This window comes from Telopea speciosissima, chromosome 2 (genome assembly GCF_018873765.1).
Source record: "Telopea speciosissima isolate NSW1024214 ecotype Mountain lineage chromosome 2, Tspe_v1, whole genome shotgun sequence".
Classification (NCBI taxonomy): domain Eukaryota; kingdom Viridiplantae; phylum Streptophyta; class Magnoliopsida; order Proteales; family Proteaceae; genus Telopea; species Telopea speciosissima.
The window spans coordinates 62,809,170-62,826,245 of record NC_057917.1 but is presented as its reverse complement, the minus strand read 5'-3'; the positions used below and the strand labels follow the sequence as shown (position 1 = coordinate 62,826,245).

General features: G+C 37.6%; 1 protein-coding gene across 1 annotated transcript; it reads right to left on the bottom strand.

Moving 5' to 3' along the window:
- Positions 1–5,324: 5,324 nt before the first annotated feature.
- On the bottom strand, positions 5,325–15,240 carry LOC122650349 (protein OS-9 homolog). The gene is made up of 9 exons (XM_043843754.1): positions 15,224–15,240; positions 13,532–13,634; positions 11,752–11,828; positions 10,133–10,336; positions 9,614–9,685; positions 7,989–8,104; positions 7,829–7,895; positions 7,600–7,706; positions 5,325–5,650 (listed from the first exon to the last, which is right to left on the bottom strand). The coding sequence occupies exons 2-9, from the start codon at positions 13,614–13,616 to the stop codon at positions 5,485–5,487; spliced, it is 894 nt and encodes a 297-aa protein (XP_043699689.1). The 5' UTR covers positions 13,617–13,634; positions 15,224–15,240; the 3' UTR covers positions 5,325–5,484.
- Between the last annotated feature and the right edge of the window lie 1,836 nt (positions 15,241–17,076).

The window sequence follows — 17,076 nt, the reverse complement described above, 5'->3', positions numbered from 1 at the left end:
CTTGGAATTAAGGAAAATGAAAATGAAACGAAATTTGTTAAAGAAGAAGATTGGGTTTTTGTCAGTTTTGGAAGGGCAATTGTGAGTGACGCAAATGATTTGGTTTCGAATGGGCTTTCTTACTTTTCTAGTTTTCTAGTTTTCTTGAAAGAGAAAGACAGAGACTTGCTTGCGAAGCAACTGAAGTGAAGTCTTCCTTCGGCACAAAGGTTTAAATACGCTATGGGCGCATTGTTTCTAGGCGGGCCGGTCTGGAGTCTTGACTGGGAGACACGTTGTCTCTAGGCGGTCCCGTCTGGCCACCGTGGGTGGCCTTTGTTTTGTCACGTTGTAGAAGTTGTGAATAGGTGTAGGCCCTTGCTTATATTTTAGGTTTCAGGAAAGAAAAAAATTGCATAGGGTTCGTTTTCTCTATGGGGGAGCGTGGCCCCTGTATATGCACGGGGATCAATGAGAGTACACACATTAGCGTCATGGAGGGTGAGATTTTCACCTTTCTTGGGGTTGGGGTAGTGCGATGCAGTTCGGAGATGTAGACAACTGGCAGGTGAAACATGCAACAGTGCTAAGCTCGAGAAGAAAGAAACAAAAAAAACTAAGGTGGTGCAGCTCAAACCGTTGAATGTTGCACCTGCTAGATGTCGATCTCTCCACCCCAAACTGCACCGCACTGCACCATAGGGGAATTGGAGAGGAATTTAATCTGGGGCAGTCATTCCCGTCCCCCTTTATGTGTCTGGGCATGGAGGTGGAGGTACACTAATTTTTATCCTCTCCTATTCGCTACTCGAATAGGACCGTCCTGTCCCCTCATATGGGATGTGAAATGACGACTTAACCTTCCTTGGGCAGTATGTTCGAACAGGGGAATAGGTCATCATTTCGCGCCCCCATATGAGGGGACAGGACGATCCTGTTCGAGCAACGAACAGGAGATGATAACGATTCGGAGGTACACTCCCCCACTGACAACTTTTCTCCAATTGAAAAATAGGAAATCTAATAAGAGTCAAAATACGTGTGTCTGCAGACATCACAATGCATGTTGATAACTTAATACTGAAGAATTTTTCTACCAAAAAAAAAAAATACTGAAGATTTTTTTTTTTAATTAAATTTGAGTCTGAAAATTGACACACTCAAACCACTCCCTTGATATTCAGTGATCAAGATTGTCAAATCATAACTCTCGTTAAGTGACATGCTTAGAAAATCTTTCCAAGCAAACAAACCTACAAAAACTTTTGCCATACGGTTATTTTTTCGCATTGAAATACAACTATTAAATTACATATAGATTCAATATGGTGCTATGTTTACCCAATAGAAATATATATATATATATATACGGTGCTATATCATTAATCAAACAAAAAAAAATTAAATGAACTTTAGTAAAGGGTTTCTCCGACTATTTGTTGAATGAAAATAAATTTTGTATTTGTATACTTATTTGTGCCACATGGAAATGTGACATAGCAGCTCTGATTGTTGGACATTTATGCCTTGTTTGTTTAGAGTGTTGGTAAGGTGATTTTAAGGGCCGGAAGAATTATACTATTTTCCGATAAATAAGGTAAAGTTGATGTGTTTGATTATTTAGGATGGAAAGTTTCCAAACAACATATGCATGTCTGGTTTTTCTATCTACTTATGCGTTTTACACCCTCCTATAGACACCCATTTTGTCACCCTGGTAGCTGGCTAGGTGTTATGAGACGTTATGAGTCCCCTTTTTTTATAGTTTTGAAGGTTCCTTGTGCCCCCAGTGGTGTTCCAAATCCTTAAGATGACCTTAGAATTAGAATGGGTAAGAACGAGTTTTCAATAATTATGGTAAATATTGCTTTTTCATGAGTGAGACCTGGCCCAAACCCAAAAGCTAAGTCCGACCTTCATTCAGGGTCATATTTGAACCAAGTCCAAACCCCAAAGCAGCCAAATAGGTTGGCTTAGGTTGGCATTCAAAAGATATGTGCCAACGACGTCGATTGGTCAACTGACTAGTCGTCAACATTGGTGAAGTTTCGTTGGAAGTCAGAATATTTTCTTTGGATGTCACATTTTACACATTTGCATAGATCTAGACTCTTAAGTCCAAGATTTCCAATATATACATTGGCCTTATCTCGTCATTGCCAACCAAGAAACTTACCTAAACCCATCAAAAGACCCCAAGGGACATCATAGAGGTAATCAATTAAGTTGCATTCACCACAACCTTGGTCTTGGTGGCAAGGAGGAGTATACCTCCATCCTTAGCTAAAAACCACCATTATCCCCTATCAAGGGAATCTCTGACTTTTGTAGCTGTGTTCTTCCTAATAGAGCTTTCTATATATTAACATAGTAGGTCTTATTAGCCTTCATTTTGTGATTTTTTCATTTAACCTTTTTTTTATATTTACATGATTTTATATGTTCTCTACATTGTTTTTATGATTTCACATTTTACCAATTTAGGTTTTGTTTTGTCATTTTACTTTATTTTCTAAAGCCTTTGATTACGGTTGGCTGTGGTTTTTAATAGTTTGATATCATGTTTCATAGCATTTTTCATCATAATATTTTTGTGGTATTTATATCCTATTATCTTCTTTTTTTCTTCGCATAATAGACTAGTTTTTTTTTATTCTCTCAAGTGTGGTAGTGCACCTCACTTGTGCATCAGACGGTGCATTGGGCAATGCATCTTTAAAGTTCATTTCCTTAGTCTCAAGGCCACCGTCAGATGCTCAAGTGTGGTGCACTGCCAAATGCACCTCACTTGCGCATCCGACGGTGCACTGAGCAATGCATCTTTAAAGTTCATCTCCTTAGTCTCATGACCACCGTCAGATGCTCAAGTGTGGTGCAATTAAGTGGGATTTCTTGCTATAAAAGGAAATCCATGTCGAATGATTGTCAGTGAGTTGTCTTCCCCACCCCACATCCTTCAAAGTCTGTCTTCCCCACCCCCACATACTTCAAACTCTCTCTCTCTCTCTCAACCAAACAAACGTAAAATGGTTGGGATGCTATTATTATTTATAGGGAAAAAGTTCTGTCCGGGAGTGTGGCCTACGCTAGCATTCCCAAGAGTCTATCTCTCTCCTCCCCATGTGAAAAGACACCTCTGCCCCCTTGTTTCAAGGAAGAGAGAAATAGACACATGGGAGTGCTAGCGTAGGCTACACTCCCGTACAAAAAACTGCTTCCCTTATTTATATTATATATGGGGCGTTGTTCTCTGTGCCGCAATGTAGGCTGCGTCCAGGCACATAGGGGTGGGTGCAATTACCACCCTACCCCCCTGAGTGTCAGGCCCATGTGCCTAGGCGCAGCCTGCACTGCGGCACAGAAAACATTCTACCATTATATATATAAGAGAGAGTTCTCTGAGCAATAGGGTACCCTCCACCTTCTCACATAGACATTATTTATTTATTTATTCAAAAAGAAAAAAAACAATAAAAAATGAAGATTTGAGATAGTACGCCCTAGGCTCAAAGAACCTTTTCCCATTATATATATACTAGGTCAGACTCAACCCAGGCTTGACTCGGCCGTTGAAATCTCAACCATGGCCCAACCGGTGGGTTAAAAAGCCCAGGGCAGGATTGAGCGGGCTTGGGTTCACCAAACCAAACTTGCACCAGCACGGCAGCACCCCTAGTGCTGACGCTGAAATGTCTGTGCTTATGTTCAAGAATTGGAAGATAAGAGGTGAAATTACAAAAACTTTTAGAGTTCTATTACAATCACCAAGTTGACTATTAACCAAATCCACATTGCTCTTGGACTGAAATTGGAAAATTCTGAAGTTTCAAATCCCAAAGGCGATGTACAAGAGCTGATGGATTTTGATGAGAAATCATTTCTCCAGAGAAAAATCAAGGCTTGAAGGATTGAGAAATTAACATCAACACAAAAGAATGAAATCAAAATTTCATCCTCCAGAGTATAAGAGGACTAAGAAATTAGCAACATCAAACCAAAAATTTGATAACAGGATGATGAGAAAGAAAAAAGTGAAGAACTCTTCTTCTCTCTCTCTCAACCAAGCAAACGTAAAAGGGGTGGGATGCTATAGTAATTATCCATTCCTAAGTCCGCAAAACAAACTTATATTTCATCTGTTCTTTCTAAAGACTCTGATGTGATTTTGTTTGTTGGCGCAGCAATAATTATGCATGAGACTCAAGGTATGCTGCATAAGCTTCACGAGCATGACCTTTCGAACAATTCTTTTAAAGTCATTCCAAATGTTGGACCATTTCCTGGTTGCATTAGCTGATGATCAGAACAGCTCAATTGGTTGATGAAGATTGAACTAAACATGAATTTATAGCATGCAAGCGTATACTATAGGAAACAAAAGTCAATATACTATAGTTTGCTATTAATTTAAAGAAAAAACCAGATACTGTAGTAGATAGGTTGGATGTGCATATAGTCAGTGATCTTGATATCACAATCTTACCACTCTCTCTCTCTCTTGGGGGGGTTGTAAATCTCCATAGGGAGTTCAAAAACACAATCAAATAAATAATAGAAAACAGGGATAGAACCACCAACCTTGTTTCGCATCCATAGTGATGATGATTGCAGCGGAAAATAAAGAACAAAGATCTAGGTGCTTCCCCTCTATTCCCAAAGTAACTGGTTTGATGAGAATACCGAATGCGCAGGGACGACGAACACTGAATATCTCCCTCTCTTTCAAGAATGCACTCCTCAATAGCAATTGAGAATAATAAGTTGTGATGGGTAGAGGGGGGACCTAGCTCTCCTTATATAGTAATCCTTATAGGGTCTGACTCATCACAATCCCAATAAGAATCTATCTGGCCCACACTAAGCCAGTCCACATTAGACTTCTAATATAACTTAATGACCCCACTTTATTAGACCAAAACCCTAATTAACCTGGCTTAGGGATTTAATTATGTCCATATGGAATTTTATTAGAACTAAAATTCTAACAAATAAATCTCATCGTTCTCACCATGAATTCTTAATTTGAGACATGCGTCTACGACCCCTACCATTTTATGGTATGAAACATGCACATCATGTGTCTCACACTTCGAAGTACTTTTTCCCTTGACACTCCCATTGGGGTAAGCCTTAAAGCATAAACTAAATGAGCAGTTCAAAATATTCTCTTTCTCTCTCTCTCTAACCTACTTCTGGAAAACATTCTTAATATTTCCATGGTTGACATTAGCATGGATATACCTGTTTACTGAAAATGACAATCGTTTTTTCCAAGTCATTGGAAGTAGTTCAAAGTTGAACTATGTTTGTATGAAAGAGAAAAGAAACCACTTAGAAACAAGAAGTGAAGATGAAACTATACAAATACTGTTTTGAGATCCATAATTTAGGGAAAATGGTTAAAGATTGAGGCGAGGCCATACCAGATTACTTAACACTCCTTTGGCTACCACAACAGCGAAAAAAATTCCCCTTCCCAGTAATGTGTTCTCAGCATATAAATGTTCATGTTGCATAGTGTTTTGAATCATAATGAGATGGAACTTCAATATTCGTGATTGTGAGTATCTCTTTATCTCTGAAGCTGTCATCCATATCTGTATCCTTGTAGTCCTTGGGAAGCTTGTTACAATTGATGGTGTGCCATACTGGTCTCTCTTCTTGAAACATGCTGTAAGATAAATACAGACATCAGAATAATGTATATCATGTCAATAAGGGATTAGAATTAATTAGGTGATTTTGGGATGCAGGGATATAACAGGCATTTCAGTGGATGAGCCTCTCATTGTCCTCAAATTTACCATAAAATATAAGTAAAACACTTATGTCGTTCCTGCAGGCAAGCAGTCAAATAAACTCGTTACACTGGACCAAGATACAATATTGTCTGCAAACATAAATGACCATGTTATAGCGGCTTTCTTGAAAGCACTGGAAATTGCACAACAAAGAAGATTTGACAAATTATGGTTTGAAACTGATTCTTCAGCCTTGATTTCGGTAGTAAAATCACAACATTTCCTTAGAAATTTATTCAGCAGTGGTGGAACCATAGATTCTATATTCAGTCTTATTCCTGAAGATTTCCCATTGCTATAGTGACATCAATGTAAATCAGGGCCTTACTCCAGGAGCAGACTTTATTTGGCATCATCTCCTTAGTCAATTGCAGCTGACCTAGAATAGGACCCTCGATATAGATTCTATAAGACTTTAATAAGAATAACTGCTGATGGCAATGCCGAAGGTGGTTAATTCTTGGTAGTTTTGCTCTTGTATTTTTTCATCTGAGGTAGACCTTGTCTTCTATCCATGTACTATGTTTCTTTTTATAAATTATGATCGCTTACCTTTTAGCGGGGGGAAAAAATACATGCCCATGTGGTTTTAACTTTAGGTAAAAGCCACAGCCTGCCATGATGAGGTCAAAACAGAACATCATTCTTGAAGAAGCACATTTTACAGTGCCAGCCCCACCCTGCTATCAATCAGCAGCCATTCAAAGCCATAACTAAAATGATAGCCCAACTATTAAGTTGGGAATAGCTGAAAGTGCACATCAGCTCAGAGAACAAATAGTTTAGTCACAGCCAATTCACAATGAAGGAGAAAGTTAGATAACAGGTATTAGGAATCGAAAAATAAACATGATCAACATATACTCAGTCAGTTTCAGGGCTTTGGGTATGCTCAAAATCTAGCATATTGAATAATGTTCCAGCAGAATAATGTGGACCTCTTTAGTATAAGGTGTGTTTATGTATTGCTCATAAGACTGGAAGCAACGGATTATGGAGGGAGACTTAGCTTTAGTCATCTGATGGATGTCATGATCACTAGAGAGTAGAGATATTCACATATAATTAAAAAAGTGAGGCTGTTCTTCCGAAGGTACATCTCATTCTTTTGGAGGCCAAGGTCTTGTAATGCTCTTTCAAACCTTTTAGCTAAGGGGCGGGGAATATTTTTGTATTATGGACTCTCTGCATTGTGTGCCCTTTGGGATATTTTATATTTGTAATAGCTTATTGGTCCTATTTTGGGATAGATAGATCTATACACTTCTTTGGTGTTATGGACTCTGCATTATGACCCTCCCTAGACCCCACAGTGGCGGGAGCCTTGTGCACTGGGTATGCCACTTTTTTTTAGATCTATACACTTCTTTGCTATTATGCATAATAAATTATCTTCCATCAAAAACCCAAAAGAAAAAAAGGAATAATGTGGATCAGTAGTCAGAGATCAAATGACAGAAGTATAAAGTTCCTTTAATTAAGAGATTTTGAAGTTTCACCCCTCTACATCTTGATGCCACCAGCAAAAAAAAATGCTATTGCCCCACCAATCTACAGCTCAGAGTTTGGATTAGTTTTGAAATCATGCAATGATAAATTTTGAATGTTTTTTTTGTTTTACAGAAAAAAAAAAGTATAATTTTCTACACAATCTGGTACTCACACAGCAAACATGTTAGCTAGTCAGTCAGAAACAAGAAAATAAATACACAAGGAAAAATTCAACCAAAAATTGTCTTCTTAAGTTCAAGGTCACCATTTACGCTTCATCTTCAAATGAAAAAGGAAATCACACACACACAGGGGCTATGGGGCTTACGGGTGCTTGCAAAGCATTGGGCATTGAAATGTGAGTGCATACTTGCAAGTGGATAGTTCTGTGATTGAACTAATCATAACTCCGGACTCAGAACAGACAAACCTAACCTGATCAATAAAAGTAGGAAACAGTAAAACAAAAACTAAAACATATCAAGTTTAAAAGAGATTTTGTGAAATGATTAACAAAAAAAAAAAAAGATTTTAATTGATATTTTATTTCTCTATACCTCAGTTTCTCGAGGCTGATTTGTGAGATCACAGATAGTACCATTTGTATATTGATGCGCATGATACCTACACGAGTACACAACACGTAATGTGGATAATCACAATATCTGCTAAAACTTAAGATATATCTCCCCAATCACTCTGAATGACAGATTTTACCTTTGAGATGCATCTTTTGAGCGAGGATCTTTCAATGTAGCCACATCAGAGAGGTTATGGTTGAAAGCAGCAGTGGCTTCAGCATCATATATGCCTAAAATAAACTCCTGAGCAATCTGAAAACAGTGGAAGAAGAGTTTGAAACTTTTCATCTATTATATCCATGCTCATGAACATACATGGTGTATTTCTGCTGAGCTGCTAATACAAAGGAGGTTAATCCTCCAGGAAAACCTAAAATTATTTGGAGTTTGCATGCTTTCAATCACATATTGCCACCAAATCAAGCTTTTAAAAATAAATAAAATGAAAGGCCAGAAACATAGATTTGGATGAATACAATCATTTCATCTCCTTGATCACTTTCAGGTCCTCCATTGTAAACCCTTTATATGGTGGGGCTCTAAGTCTCCTAACATAAACATTAATTGGAGCTGCATGCATTCAATCACAACTTACCATCCAAAAAAGTTTGTATAACTAAATAAATTAAATGGTCAGAAACAGTGCCTGTAACTCAATAAAAAAAATTTTAAAAAAACCCAGAAACATAGATTTGGATGAATACAACCATTTAACTCATTTATCACTTGTCATGTCCTCCATGACAGCTGATATGGTTCACCTCTGTGTTGGTCAGTGTCCACATAGTTTCCTTGCCTGTCTTGAATCCGTGCATTTTCTGCATGTTCTGAAGCTTAACAGTTCTATGCCATACAAATGTGATTCATAGCTACAAGACAAGCCATATCATTCATTGAAAAAAAAAAGAAATCCATAACAAGGTGTTAGCCAGAACTTCAATCAAACTTCTAGTTTTTCTTTCATCTTATTAGTTGTCAAAAATTGGTTCAAATAAATAAATCAACTACACATCAGAAGAAGGCTTACTTAAGAAAGAGAGAGAGAGCATGAAATTAGAGATTTTTGGAGATATTCAAGATCACAAAACAGGTCAGGAGAGATTTCTTATCAGATTAAGTTTTACATTCTTTCAATGCTGTTGACAGCAAAGGGATATCATATGACAGCATATGGAGTGGAATATAATTTAACGCCACTAGAGGTTCATTGTGAAATGAGGCATTGGAATCTACTGCAGAGAAGAGAGCTCTAATCGTTTTGTCTGGATTGAGGACTTAAAAATTACTCAAGATCTAATCCCTTGTTCCCAAATAGCTTTTATAGATATGTACCTTTCCTACTTTTATTCAAGTTGTCTTTAATGAAGTGCCAGTTATCAAAAATTTAATTTTCTTACGTTATACCAAAAATTTGCCCCACATTTTTAGTATGTACACAAGGAAGAGTGTGTAGCGAGTGAATATTACGTACAAAATTAACGTTAACATATGTTAAATGAACATATGATGCTGACAAAGTACCAAGAGTCTGGAATAAAACAGGCACATAGCCTATAATTGTGTGCATTCACAAAATAAAGGCAATGCCATTTATATGCATTCAAAAGACACAGTCCTTGTTATGAATTAACCAGGACATGTGCTCTAGAAATTAAAGTAGCTCACAACATTAGAGAGAAAAAATTATCAAAATATGTGGGAGAAAGGTAGCCTCGTGACAACTCATTGAGTGAACACTTAGGAAGGCTTTTAAGAAACTACCTTCCCATCCTCCAAATGAAATTGCCGCAACTTTCTTTGATAACACAATTCATAAGACCACCAACTCTCTTGCTGCAAAAGAAGAAAGATAAAGCATTAAAAAATTATAGGGAAAGGAGAACAGTGTTTTTGTAAATGGGTAATATGGGAAAGCTGGATTGATTTTGTAATTAGGTAGGGTGAATTTCATTTTTATTTTTGTGTTTGTAATAGTGTAAAGAGGGTTGGGGGTAAAGTTTTTTTGTTGTGAGGTTGTTGTGTAAATATGAACCAATAAGAAATATACAGCATCATGTACATGTTGCCTTTTGCTCATGATTAACACAATTTCCTTAACTTTTTTTTATCAAAATAAAAAAATACAATGAAACTATATTTATCCGATTTCTCACAGAATTTGGACTTCCCGTATGAAATGAAGCCTTTATTGCTTTGGAAATACGATATACTACGGAACATAATAGAACACTATTTGAAAACAATACACAAAGCTAAGACAGATAGGTGATAGATCCTCACTCTAACAGAGCATCCATCTTTTAGCACTTCAAGTAGCTCATTTGGAGTCTTCAATTTAACCCGTCGCTCAGTTTCCACAATCACATTGCTGGTGTTTTGTTGAGTAACTGGCTTCCCCGTTTTGGTTTTCTCAGACTTAGGCAAGAAACATAAATATTTCTGTCTCTCTGTGTTGGACATCACCATTGATTCCTGATCTTTATCCTGAAAAAATAAAGTTTCCCCAATATTTTGTCATTATTGCTAGTGTTGCATCTCAAGGGCCAAAGCACCAACAAAAAAACCTCAACCAACAAGTAGAACTACTAATAAGTTTAATAAATTAGCACAGTATCAGTATATTGATGTTATGCTACTGAAGTTCTGAGGTTTAATCCTAATTGTTAAGGCGTCTCCTAGGCGATGCTCAGGCATCCAGGCACCTTGGTTGCCTTGGTTGTTTTGCGTCCAGGTCCCCTCCAATGCCTTGGGTCGCCTAGATGCTGTGATAACTATGGGTTAATAGTTTAATACTTCACTTGTCTAAAACTCAGTATGCCTTAGGCGAAGTCATAAGTACGAGCTTGAAAAAATGAATGTCAAAAAAAAGAAGGGCTGACGGAAATATACAAGGAATGGTTATATCAGCCTGTAAAGGCTTCAGGTATACTATGATACATTGACCTCCAGCATACCCATTCCTTGCAGAAGGAGGACAAATGTGCCATTGTCCTTGCAATTCCCAAATATAGGCTTTTTGAATTCTAGAAAGTGAGAGGGTCTAAATATAAACTATCTCCAGCAATTTGTGGACATCATTTAAGTATATGACCAATGGTTTATGGAGAGTCTTGACTTGCATAACTTTTCATGCTACAACATCAGTGTTGTACATAGGATAATACAATAACTGTAAAATATAAACTCTGTATACTTTTCGGTGCTACAACATGAGTGTATTTGTTCACTTGAGGCTTATCCAGGCTTCCTATGCATATGTATAATTTTTTTTAAACTATTTCATCCAAGCTTCCAGCATCACAGTCACATTCCAAAAATCAAATTCTCCAAATATGTGAAGTAAACTTGGAAAAGAATGCCTTTGATAAGATAAATGCAAAGTCACAGGCATAAAGGTGCTGCTTCAGACATCACTCCAAGGAAATTTATGAATGGTTTGGTGCTGTGCTCACCATGTTGCAATATTAACACATGATTTATCCAAACCAGTGTCGAATAGATTAGCTGATATAAATTACCTGAAATAAACAACTTTAGGCCACATGGTAGTTACAATACATGGTTCCAGTGGCACCCATCCTTTTCAATTTTACTTGGGGTCCCCGCCCCCACCCACCCAAATAAAAAAGGTTCTTTATTAGGAGAAAATGAAAGAATAAGAGAGTAACCCAACATTGCAGACAAGAGTACATCCCAATATTAATTCAAAATTCAGATTATTGTTCACAAAAAGACTATAAGAAATCAAAAGTTCCATCATCTAAACAAAAGAAATTGCTTACTCCATCCAACACAATAACAAACCAAGCACTACCATTCACTGAATAGAGATGAATGCATAAGCATGAAAACATATTATAACACCAAATAACATGTGAAAAGTTCTGAAGTTCACTCACAGGGTGGAAAGGTGACTCATCTGAATGGAATTCAATCTTGTATTTGGGATCATGAGAGCTGCGACCAAATGTCCCACCTGCTGCTCAAGAGTTAGCATGCAAAACAAATAGGGGAACCCATAGAAATGCTAATTAGCAACAACCAAGTATTTTCCATTGATGAAGCTATAAGTAAAAATCATCAATAACACTACTAACAAGAACAGCTGAATTATTTGAATGCAATTGTGTCATCAATAATGATGGAGACAAATTAGACATTGCAGTGAAGTTAATGTTGATTCTGCCTCCATGCTAATAGTTTTCTTCTGGCTCCTGTTTCAGATTCCTAGCCATCTATCTATTCTGCAGGGCTTCCCTATTATCTCCTTAAGATCCTCAATATCTACATCTTCATAACAGGCTGTCAGGCTCTTGCTCCAACTCGTGAAAATTGAGTTTAAGGCAGACCGTTCACTAAGTGTTTAATTTGCACTCCAGAATAAAGTTGTGCAGACCTCAGGGGCAAGTTTCCACCCTCCCCTCTTCTTTAAAAAAAAAATGTTTTTGGACCTTTTTTGATGTGCCAGGAAGTGTTCCTAACATACAATTCCCAAGCAAAACTGATCGGAAAACACACCATGTGTTCTGTGTAGGACACTTATGTTTAATCTGTTGCTCTAGATGGTATCCGTTTTGGTGAGCTGAGATGCAGTTGCCAACTTAAAACTTTGATGAACTACAACTTTTTCTTTTCATAATTTGAAAGCTTTTAGAACTTAAATGTACTAACAAACTCATGTTCATATTGCCTCAGCTAGATAATTGCCTAAGCTACCTACAGTTAAGGCTCCGTTTGGTTAGAAGTGAACTGAAATAAACTTTTCACTGGTAAGGCCCTGTTTGGTTGCAAGAAGAAATGATAGTGGTCATTTTGAACCGAAAAACAACTTTTCAGTAGTATTTCAGCAAAAATGATAAGCTGTCATTTTAGACAAGAAACAATGTGGAGCCTAAAGAAAATTTTGTAATTTCCAAATGTAACATTTGTCGATATTATTCACTTTCTAGAAAATTTCAATGAATTCACTTCTAAACAAAGAGTATTGAAGCTAACTGGAATTCGGGATGTTAGTTCACTATTGGGGATGGAAAATCAACAGGAGCATTGAAGAGGAGGAGTTAGTGAATGACAGGCCAGAAAAAGGACTATGAAACAACCATTCTTTAGAAAAACAAAAAGAACTTCCTCGATAGTATAACCCTTTATAGTGTATTAACTTTGACCTACTTACGAAATTATATGATTTTCACATAACCTGCATAACCTTAGTTACCGTCCTTAACCTAATTAAGGTTCCTTCTGCAAAAAGTTAATTTGGGACCTTTTAAGTCATATATCTCTGCAACCTGAGGATAACATAATACAACTACACATAATCCCAGAAAACCATCAATCTTCAAGGTGCATTCATCTAGTAAGTTCAAAACCAAGTCTCCGTAACCTTCGAGTAACAATGAACTTACAAAATTCAGCTAGGAACCAACTCAAATTATAGACAATCTTATTAAATGAAAATTTTAAAAAAAATCCACAATATTAAAAGCTCCCTAGTACCTTCAAAGTAATAATTCTAACCAAATAAACTGGAACAAATATTCATGATAAAGATCATGGTCGAACAAAGAAAAATACCAAAGAAATGCAACTCCGCTTTCGATCACAGAAATTCGAAAATTCTACGAAACTTAAAATGATTCTAAATAGATAAGACGAAGGTGAGATTGATTATTTCGATACCTGCATGAGCGGCGAAGATCTGATCAGCTAAAACATGATTCAAGAGATTAATCAAAAGAAGGATAGCAAACCACGATGAACTCATAACTCTCTCTCTCTCTCTGTGGCAACTTCACCGCTCCTTCCCAGCTACAATCTGTAATTTAAATCCTAAGAATTATGAAGCCGATATGGAAAAGGAAAACAGTCTTTTTCTCTGAATCGTGTATTCGCCGGTCCGGTAATCCACCGGTCGGAAATTGAAGTACAGTGTTTAGAGGTATGAACCTTGAAGAAGCAAATTTGCTTGCAGCCTTGCAGGCAGTTTAAATGGGCTCAATCAGAAACTAGTCCACTATTGATCGCAATCTAGATGGGCTTAAACAGAAACTAGCCCATTCGTTTCTTCTGATATTTGCAAAGCCCACCTCAAACTTGCCCATTTGATTTATCATAGTGGCTATTGTACACGTATGATCCCTCATTTAGGAACCTAAGAATTGTAAAAGAAGGGTTGCAAAAAGTATTGTACAAACATTATTTTCTCCAAAATCCGAAGTAGATTAGGAATCGGTATCGGATATGGGATTGGTCTCAGCTGATTCTGATCTAAATTGACCCAGATCGGACAGATTTGCCCTTGGCTTTCAATAAAAAACAAAATTTAAAAATATTTTTTCCCTTGGTCTGTACCGATCCACCAATATGGGATCACCCCAAAATCGGTATCACCCTCAACTGATACGGATACGGATCGGGTGGACTCGGCAATCCAAAGCGGTTCCTTTATCCATGATGGAGACTCATCATAGTAAACTCATTTAAATGTAACCCAAATTTAGAGAGAAGGTCTACAATTTTTAGCTTCTTCTATGAGTGAGTCTATACCATCTCCCAAATAGAGAGATAATATGTTTGGCTCATATTTGACACCAATGGCTTTGGGCCAATGCATCCATCTTCAGATACGCCCACTCTTAGCCAGGGGTTGATAATGTGGATTTGGGTTGCTGTGATTTTGGCCACCTGGGCCATCTTTTTGTACTCATCACGCGTGCGCATGTTTGTTTGTGAGTTTATACCTAATAATTGGGATGTGTGTGATCATGGCGTTGGGCTCATCTGTAGCGCGACAAGGAGTGTAGCGCACATTCAATGGCCCACAGTGCTTGGGCACATAATCCAATACCCCGCTTGTGTGTTGGGCTGCGTGTCTGAGCACTACGGGCCGTCGAATGGTGTGCTACAAACCCTGTTGCGCTACAGAGGACCCAAATCCGTGATCATGCCATTCCAAAGCTTGAAATCTAACTCTAGTGAAACTCTAGCAGATTGAGACTAGAAACGCTTGTTCTCCATGTAACGGGACAAAGTGGCTATTATTCGATGAGGCTCTGTTTGGTTGCAAGGAAAATGAACTTTTAAATTGAAAAAAAAAAAAAAAAAAAAATTTGTAATCATTACCTTCACATGTTTATCTCACTAGTTCTAAAAAACACGTGTTGATGAGGTCAGCTCTGAGCTTCGTTAAGGAAAGAGAGCGTTGCTATTTCTAACAGTAAGTGATGAGATCAAGAAAATACGTCTCATGATATTATCCCCTCTAGATTGTGCACCGAAGCTAGCTTAATGTTGTTTTCACGGTCTTAAAAGACCTCATAAGGGAGTGAGGACTCCAATCCTTATATACAAACTACTGTCTTCCCACACACACTCTCTCTCTCTCTCTCTAATCTCTAATATTCAGCTTTCTCCACCAATTTTTGTGCCTCGGTCTTTGTTCTCATTCATGTTTTATTTGTTAATCTACTTGATGCAACTAGGCCTAGTTTTTAGACAATATAACTTTGGGAAAATTACCAGATTAGCTAACATTGGGTTTGGTTTACAAAATTAACCACCAAATGTTTATGTTAACTGAACTATTCACATCGATTTTAGGTATTACACTGATCTATGGGGATGGTTAGAAGAGATATATTTTACATCCTAAGAGCTATAATTGGAATCTTAAAACGAAGAGATATTGTATATATATAACAATATTATGCTCAATTTACCAAACTTTCTTAATTCTAGTCTCAACCATGATTTGGGTGTACTTTTATCGAAGTCAAGGATTGATAGGTAAGTTCCCCTTATCAAACAGAAAAAAGAAAACAAATATAGAAGAAGGTACTATTAGGCTTGTAAAAACATTAGGACCAAGTTTCCCTCCACTGATCCCATTTGCCGCAGGGTGGGAACGGGTATTGAAAGGTATTTTGGAACATACGACTAAAACCCTAGGATGTGGGTGAACTGTCCTCTATGGGTGGAGGGAAACTTGGTCCAATAACATATATTTAAGGGTTTTTTACAATTACCACCCCAAAAACTTTACTATTTACTATTACCCCCCCAAAAACTTTGAAACAACTGTTACCCCCCCCTTGTTGCATACTAATAACCAACTGCCCCCCACCGTTACAGACCCGTAACGGTGGGGGTTAGTAGTGAGAGTGTGCCTTTGTCACGGTTTTTTAAGGACCAAAATGCCCTTAATAGTGAAATAAACCGTTGTCACAGATATTTTTGGACTAAAATGCCCTTAGTAGTGAAATAAACCCTAGTTCAAAGGGTATCTTCATTTTCTCTGCACTTCATCCTCTTCGTTTCATCTCTGCGCTTCACTGCTGCCGCAAACCGGAGGAAGAAGAAGAAGAAGGTCTCACCCTCTTCTCGGCCACGATTTCTTCAGAGTACAAAAGGATAGAGAGGTGCCACCGTTAAAGCTCTCGAGCAAAACAGAAGAAAAAAACACGTTGATTGCTCTCGAGAAGGGAAGAGAGAAGCGAGCAAGGACAAAGGTATATTTTTCTGCTCAAACTCGGTAAGAACTAAGGTTTTTCGATGAAATTTCTATTTGTTTTGAATTTTTTGAAAAGATTTCATCGTCAATTTGTTGTTACCATAGATCTGCTTTCGTTTATTGAACTTATCTCTCTCTTTTGTTTTATTCTTTCCATACCCTGCAACAATGAATAAAGTAGAAGTCTCGCTATCTACTTCATTCCTTCATCCCTACACTGTCTACATCATTATAAGTTGTCTTCAACCTTCAAACCTCTCTCTGCAAGTCTCAATCTGTGATTAGTTTCTAATTTGACCCTACCTTCTAATTCTAGTTCTTCCCCTGTTAGAGGACCCTTCGATCCAAATTCCAACCCTTTTGGACTGTGGATCTCGTTACTTCCCCTACCATCTCAGCTTGTCCTTGGATTGAGTCCTCTAGTCTCACCTTGTGTTTTGAGATCGGGAAGTATTTCACCGTTGTTCTAATTAAGCCCCGAAATTAAACACTAATTTGTTTCGGCCTTTATCTACATATCATTATTCTTCTCCCATCCCCTAAATCCTTACTATATTGTTTTCCCTATTCTGATCCATTCCCTTAACTCATCAACCTTACCACAACCTGAATATACCATAAGAGAGAGAGAGCAGGTGGGTGGATGCATTAGCTCTCTATTTTGCAAACCTTTCTTTCCCAAGGGGCAAATGTTGCAGTGTAAAATCACAAGTTC

Coding starts and splice junctions, on each gene's coding strand:
- LOC122650349 (XM_043843754.1), bottom strand. CDS start 13,616: ATGAGTTCATCGTGGTTTGCTATCCTTCTTTTGATTAATCTCTTGAAT. Junction 10,337..11,751: donor ATGAGTCACCTTTCCACCCT/GTGAGTGAACTT, acceptor TTATTTTTTCAG/GATAAAGATCAGGAATCAAT. Junction 8,105..9,613: donor TTCATTTGGAGGATGGGAAG/GTAGTTTCTTAA, acceptor CACTGTTTTCAG/ATTGCTCAGGAGTTTATTTT.